The sequence below is a fragment of the Oncorhynchus nerka genome, unplaced genomic scaffold (assembly GCF_034236695.1).
Source record: "Oncorhynchus nerka isolate Pitt River unplaced genomic scaffold, Oner_Uvic_2.0 unplaced_scaffold_2025, whole genome shotgun sequence".
Classification (NCBI taxonomy): Eukaryota; Metazoa; Chordata; class Actinopteri; order Salmoniformes; family Salmonidae; genus Oncorhynchus; species Oncorhynchus nerka.
Genome location: NW_027039301.1, coordinates 1 through 7,916, shown reverse-complemented (window position 1 = coordinate 7,916; position 7,916 = coordinate 1). Strand labels below are relative to the sequence as shown.

Sequence of the window (7,916 nt, the reverse complement as noted above, 5' to 3'; positions counted from 1 at the left end):
AGTCAGAACACACCTGAGACCGTTGGTCGGGGTTTGGGGAGGGGTCCAGCACTTTACACTCACTTGATAGGAACAATGAACATGAAAGATTTGCTAGGAATCTGAGCTAGATGGGGGGGAATTCCCCTCACAGTCAGACTGGGAGAGCACCGAGAGCTCTGTGACCTCAGAACACAGTGTGGTTCTGTCCCAAATGGCACCCTTTTCACCATGTAGCGCACTACTATTGACCAGAGCCCTCTATACCCCTATGAGCCCCTATGGGCCTCCCTATGGGCCCCTGTGGGCCCCTATGGTCCTCCCTATGGACCCCTATGGTTCTCCCTATGGACCCCTATGGCCCTCCCTATGGACCTCCCTATGGGCCCCTATGGTCCTCCCTATGGACCCCTATAGGCCTCCCTATGGACCCCTATGGTCCTCCCTATGGACCCCTATGGCCCTCCCTATGGACCCCTATGGGCCTCCCTATGGGCCCCTATGGTCCTCCCTATGGACCCCTATAGGCCTCCCTATGGACCCCTATGGTCCTCCCTATGGACCCCTATGGCCCTCCCTATGGACCCCTATGGGCCTCCCTATGGGCCCCTATGGTCCTCCCTATGGACCCCTATGGGCCTCCCGATGGACCTCCTTATGGACCCCTATGGTCCCCCCTATGGGCCTCCCTATGGGCCTCCCTATGGACCCCTATGGGCCTCCCTATGGACCCCTATGGGCCTCCCTATGGACCCCTATAGGCCTCCCTATGGACCCCTATGGTCCTCCCTATGGACCCCTATGGTCCTCCCTATGGACCCCTATGGGCCTCCCTATGGACCCCTATGGACCTCCCTATGGACCCCTATGGGCCTCCCTATGGACCCCTATGGGCCTCCCTATGGACCCCTATGGACCCCTATGGGCCTCCCTATGGACCTCCCTATGGGCCTCCCTATGGACCCCTATGGTCCTCCCTATGGACCCCTATGGGCCTCCCTATGGACCCCTATGGACCCCTATGGGCCTCCCTATGGACCTCCCTATGGACCTCCCTATGGACCCCCTTGTGGTTGTTGTGTTCACAAATCTAAAATGTGTATTTGAACCCAATAATGGTTTTAATTCAAAAAGTTTAAGCTGCCTATCAATCATTGTGGATCCCAGCCGATGGGATAACAGCTTCACAGAGCGGATCCCAGCCTATAGAATAACAGCTGCACAGAGCGGATCCCAGCCGATAGAATAACAGCTGCACAGAGCGGATCCCAGCCTATAGAATAACAGCTGCACAGAGCAGATCCCAGCCTATAGAATAACAGCTGCACAGAGCGGATCCCAGCCTATAGAATAACAGCTGCACAGAGCGGATCCCAGCCGATGGAATAACAGCTGCACAGAGCGGATCCCAGCCTATAGAATAACAGCTGCACAGAGCGGATCCCAGCCGATGGAATAACAGCTGCACAGAGCGGATCCCAGCCTATAGAATAACAGCTGCACAGAGCGGATCCCAGCCTATAGAATAACAGCTGCACAGAGCGGATCCCAGCCTATAGAATAACAGCTGCACAGAGCGGATCCCAGCCTATAGAATAACAGCTGCACAGAGCGGATCCCAGCCGATGGAATAACAGCTGCACAGAGCGGATCCCAGCCCAGCCTATAGAATAACAGCTGCACAGAGCGGATCCCAGCCTATAGAATAACAGCTGCACAGAGCGGATCCCAGCCTATAGAATAACAGCTGCACAGAGCGGATCCCAGCCTATAGAATAACAGCTGCACAGAGCAGATCCCAGCCGATGGAATAACAGCTGCACAGAGCGGATCCCAGCCTATAGAATAACAGTTGCACAGAGCGGATCCCAGCCTATAGAATAACAGCTGCACAGAGCGGATCCCAGCCTATAGAATAACAGCTGCACAGAGCGGATCCCAGCCTATAGAATAACAGCTGCACAGAGCGGATCCCAGCCTATAGAATAACAGCTGCACAGAGCGGATCCCAGCCTATAGAATAACAGCTGCACAGAGCGGATCCCAGCCTATAGAATAACAGCTGCACAGAGCGGATCCCAGCCTATAGAATAACAGCTGCACAGAGCGGATCCCAGCCTATAGAATAACAGCTGCACAGAGCGGATCCCAGCCGATGGAATAACAGCTGCACAGAGCGGATCCCAGCCTATAGAATAACAGCTGCACAGAGCGGATCCCAGCCTATAGAATAACAGCTGCACAGAGCGGATCCCAGCCTATAGAATAACAGCTGCACAGAGCGGATCCCAGCCTATAGAATAACAGCTGCACAGAGCGGATCCCAGCCTATAGAATAACAGCTGCACAGAGCGGATCCCAGCCTATAGAATAACAGCTGCACAGAGCGGATCCCAGCCTATAGAATAACAGCTGCACAGAGCGGATCCCAGCCGATGGAATAACAGCTGCACAGAGCGGATCCCAGCCTATAGAATAACAGCTGCACAGAGCGGATCCCAGCCTATAGAATAACAGCTGCACAGAGCGGATCCCAGCCTATAGAATAACAGCTGCACAGAGCGGATCCCAGCCTATAGAATAACAGCTGCACAGAGCGGATCCCAGCCGATAGAATAACAGCTGCACAGAGCGGATCCCAGCCTATAGAATAACAGCTGCACAGAGCGGATCCCAGCCTATAGAATAACAGCTGCACAGAGCGGATCCCAGCCTATAGAATAACAGCTGCACAGAGCGGATCCCAGCCTATAGAATAACAGCTGCACAGAGCGGATCCCAGCCTATAGAATAACAGCTGCACAGAGCGGATCCCAGCCTATAGAATAACAGCTGCACAGAGCGGATCCCAGCCTATAGAATTAAAGTGGGGTTTTTATTTACTCAATCTAATTCATGTTGATAACAATAAATACATCCATAGGCCTTAACGGACACATTATCAAACATTGTAGACTTCTGATAGACTTAAAGAGGCTATCTGTAGTTGCTACATCCATTTTTGGACTTATATATACATATATATATATATATATATATACATTGATTCTAGAGGAATATAACTAATATGAGCTTAGGTCAAACTGTCACACTCCATGAGAATCTAAAATATAAGTTTGTTTTTCTCCGATGCTTGTAAACATTGTAAAGGTAAACAGACACTGTATATCCTCATTGCATGGTTAAAATAGTAATGTTGGTATCATGGATGGTCAGTCTTTGTATCCACAGCTCTGTCTAGTGATCTGAGAGTAGATAATACAGCCATCTATTGGCCATGGAAGGTAACAGTCTGTCTCTATACCTTAATACAGCCATCTATTGGCCATGGAAGGTAACAGTCTGTCTCTATACCTTAATACAGCCATCTATTGGCCATGGAAGGTAACAGTCTGTCTCTATACCTTAATACGCATTGATCCAAGATGGCGTAGCAGTCGGACGTGTGTTTTGTCTTGTCCCGTCCTGTATAGTGTAAATATAGTTTTTCCTCGTTTTTAATTTTTTTTCTCTGTATATATTTCGTACATATTTTAATCTCACTTTCCAACTACAGGCTGAATATACTCTCCTGCAACCCGCATCACCCAATGTGGTACGGATCTGCTTTTTCTATACTTTAGAATCGGAACCCTCATCAGAAGCTAGCCGCTAACTAGCTACTAGCTAGCCACTGCTAGCGGTCTTCAACGCTAACTAGGACACCAGCGCGACATCTACCCAAAGCATATCAGACTGCTTTTTCTCTACCACATCTCCGGATTCCTACCGCAAGCTCTGAACCTTTATACCGGATCATCGTAAATAGCTAGCTGCAATCCGAGTGGCTACTCCTGGCTAACGCCTCTGTCCCAGAGCAAGCACCAGTTAGCCTGGAGCTAGCCTCGAGCTAAGCCCATCTCCCGACTAGCCGAAGAGGTCCAAAAATACCTAATTTGCCAATTGGCCTGGACCCTCTACTGACCCTCTACTGCCGACACGGAGCCCCGCCGATCCATCACGACTGGTCCGCCGACATAATCGTCCGAGGGGGTTTCAACAGGCTTTTCCGCTGCGACATCGCCAAAGATCCATCTGCTGGCCAAGGCCCGCGAGCTTTCTGAATCGCTGTATCTCCAGCTCACCGCATGAAGAGGAATAAACAGACTCACCCCATCGCGACGTCCCCCAAAGGTTAACTCTCTAGCCCTCGCTATCTCCCTGCTTGCTAATTCGGCCTGCTAACGGCTAGCTTGTCAAGCTCCGGTCCGCTAACTGCTACCTTGTCTAGCTCGGGCCTACGAACTGTTAGCTTGTTAGCACAGGCCTGCTAACCGTCTGAACCACCGGGTCCCAATCACTCTCTGACCCGATTTACTTTCTATCTCTTTTTGATTTTTAATTTGTTTATACCTTCCGGAAACCTGCCTCACCCAATGTGATACGGAATCGCTATTACTTTTACTCTTATTTTTATTTTTATGACACACTCAAGAACCTCCAGACGTTTAACCAGCTAACTAGCTACAAGCTAGTTAGTCATTGTTAGTTTAAAAAAAAAACCTGGATAACACTCGCCAGCCCAGCCCCCCTACCCATCCACCGCTGCCCCCTGGACACTGATCTCTTGGCTACATAGCTGACGACGCTGGACTGTCCATTAATCACGGTACTCCTTTCTGCTTGTTTGTCTTACCTGTCGGCCCGTTGCCTAGTCAACGCCATTTTACCTGCTGTTTGCTGTGCTAGCGGATTAGCCTCGCCTACTGTTTTTAGCTAGCTTTCCAAATTCAACACCTGTGATTACTGTATGCCTCGCTGTATGTCTCTCTCAGATGTCAATATGCCTTGTATACTGTTGTTCAGGTTAGTTATAATTGTTTTAGTTCACAATGGAGCCCCTAGACCCACTCTGCATACCCCTGTTACCTCCTTTGTCCCACCTCCCACACATGCGGTGACCTCACCCATTACAACCAGCATGTCAGAGATACAACCTGTCTCATCATCACCCAGTGCCTGGGCTTACCTCCGCTGTACCCGCACCCCACCATACCCCTGTCTGCGCATTATGCCTGAATATATTCTACCATGCCCAGAAACCTGCTCCTCTTATCCTCTGCCCCCAACGCTCTAGGCGACCAGTTTTGATAGCATTTAGCCGCACCCTCATACTACTCCTTCTCTGTTCATGGGTGATGTGGAGGTAAACCCAGGCCCTGCATGTCCCCAGGTACCCTCATTTGTTGACTTCTGTGATCGAAAAAGCCTTGGTTTTATGCATGTCAACATCAGAAGCCTCCTCCCTAAGTTTGTTTTACTCACTGCTTTAGCACACTCTGCTAACCCTGATGTCCTTGCCGTGTCTGAATCCTGGCTCAGGAAGGCCACCAAAAATTCAGAGATTTCCATACCCAACTATAACATCTTCCGTCAAGATAGAACTACCAAAGGGCGGAGTTGCAGTCTACTGCAGAGAGCCTGCAAAGTAATGTCATACTTTCCAGGTCCATACCCAAACAGTTCGAACTACTAATTTTGAAAATTACCCTCTCCAGAAATAAGTCTCTCACTGTTGCCGCCTGCTACCGCCACCCTCAGCTCCCAGCTGTGCCCTGGACACCATTTGTGAATTGATCGCCCCCATCTAGCTTCAGAGTTTGTTCTGTTAGGTGACCTAAACTGGGATATGCTTAACACCCCGGCAGTCCTACAATGTAAGCTAGATGCCCTCAATCTCACTCAAATCATCAAGGAACCCACCAGGTACAACCCTAACTCTGTAAACAAGGGCACCTTCATAGACGTCATCCTGACCAACTGGCCCTCCAAATACACCTCCGCTGTCTTCAACCAGGATCTCAGCGATCACTGCCTCATTGCCTGTATCCGCCACTTGAGCCGCAGTCAAACGACCACCCCTCATCACTGTCAAACGCTCCCTAAAACACTTCTGTGAGCAGGCCTTTCCTAATCGACCTGGCCCGGGTATCCTGGAAGGACATTGACCTCATCCGTCAGTTGAGGATGCCTGGTCATTCTTTAAAAGTAACTTCCTCTACCATTTTAGATAAGCATGCTCCGTTCAAAAAAATGCAGAACCAAGAACAGATACAGCCCTTGGTTCACTCCAGACCTGACTGCCCTCGACCAGCACAAAAACATCCTGTGGCGGACTGCAATAGCATCGAATAGCCCCCGTGATATGCAACTGTTCAGGGAAGTCAGGAACCAATACACGCAGTCAGTCAGGAAAGCTAAGGCCAGCTTCTTCAGGCAGAAGTTTGCATCCTGTAGCTCCAACTCCAAAAGTTCTGGGACACTGTGAAGTCCATGGAGAACAAGAGCACCTCCTCCCAGCTGCCCACTGCACTGAGGCTAGGTAACACGGTCTCCACCGATAAATCCACGATTGCTCGAAAGCTTCAATAAGCACTTCTCAACGGCTGGCCATGCCTTCCGCCTGGCTACTCAACCTCGGCCAACAGCTCCGCCCCGCAGCTCCTCGCCCAAGCCTCTCCAGGTTCTCCTTTACCCAAATCCAGATAGCAGATGTTCTGAAAGAGCTGCAAAACCTAGACCCGTACAAATCAGCTGGGCTTGACAATCTGGACCCTCTATTTCTGAAACTATCTGCCGCCATTGTCGCAACCCCTATTACCAGCCTGTTCAACCTCTTCATATCGTCTGAGATCCCCTAAGGATTGAAAGCTGCCGCAGTCATCCCCTCTTCAAAGGGGAGACACCCTGACCCAAACTGCTATAGACCTATATCCATCCTGCCCTGCCTATCTAAGGTCTTCAAAGCCAAGTCAACAAACAGGTCACTGACCATCTCGAATCCCACCGCATCTTCTCCGCCAGTAATCTGGTTTCCGAGCCGGGTCACGGGTGCACCTCAGCCACGCTCAAGGTACTAAACGATATCATAACCGCCACGACAAAAGACAGTACTGTGCAGCCGTTCTTCATCGACCTTGCCAAGGCTTTCACTCTGTCAATCACCATATTCTTATCGGCAGACTCAATAGCCTCGGGTTTGGATGACTGCCTTGCCTGGTTCACCAATTACTTTGCAGACAGAGTTCAGTGTGTCAAATCGAGAGGGCATGTTGTCCGGTCCTCTGGCAGTCTCTATGGGGGTGCCACAGGGTTCACCTCGGCCGACTCTTTCTCTGCATATATCAATGATGTTGCTCTTGCTATGGCGATCTCTGATCCACCCTCTTACGCAGACGACACCATTCTATATACCTTCGCCCGTCATTGGACACTGTGCTATCTAACCTCAAACGAAGCTTCAATGCCATACAGCACTCCTTTCCGTGGCCTCCAACTGCTCTTAAACGCGAGTAAAACCAAATGCATGCTTTTCAACCGATCGCTGCCCGCACCCGCATGCCCGACTAGCATCACCACCCTGGATGGTTCACCTTGAATATGTGGACATTCATATACCTAGGTGTCTGGCTAGACTGCAAACTCTCCTTCCAGACTCACATCAAACATCTCCAATCGAAAATCAAATCAAGAGTCGGCTTTCTATTCCGCAACAAAGCCTCCTTCACTCACGCCGCCAAGCTTACCCTAGTAAAACTGACTATCCTACCGATCCTCGATTTCGGCGATGTCATCTACAAAATGGCTTCCAACACTCTACTCAGCAAACTGGATGCAGTCTATCATAGTGCCATCCGCTTTGTCACCAAAGCACCTTATACCACCCACCACTGCGACTTGTATGCTCTAGTCGGCTGGCCCTCGCTACATATTCGTCAGCCAGACCCACTGGCTCCAGGTCATCTACAAGTCCATGCTAGGTAAAGCTCCGCCTTATCTCAGTTCACTGGTCACGATGGCAACACCCATCCGTAGCACACGCTCCAGCAGGTGTATCTCACTGATCATCCCTAAAGCCAACACCTCATTTGGCCGCCTTTCGTTCCAGTACTTGCTGC

General features: G+C 50.3%; 1 protein-coding gene across 1 annotated transcript; it reads left to right on the top strand.

Annotated features, from left to right (window-relative positions):
- Positions 1-414: 414 nt before the first annotated feature.
- Positions 415-1,086, top strand: LOC135567457 (cleavage and polyadenylation specificity factor subunit 6-like). Its single transcript, XM_065014848.1, has one exon. The coding sequence runs from the start codon at positions 415-417 to the stop codon at positions 1,084-1,086; it is 672 nt and encodes a 223-aa protein (XP_064870920.1).
- The last annotated feature ends 6,830 nt before the right edge of the window (positions 1,087-7,916 follow it).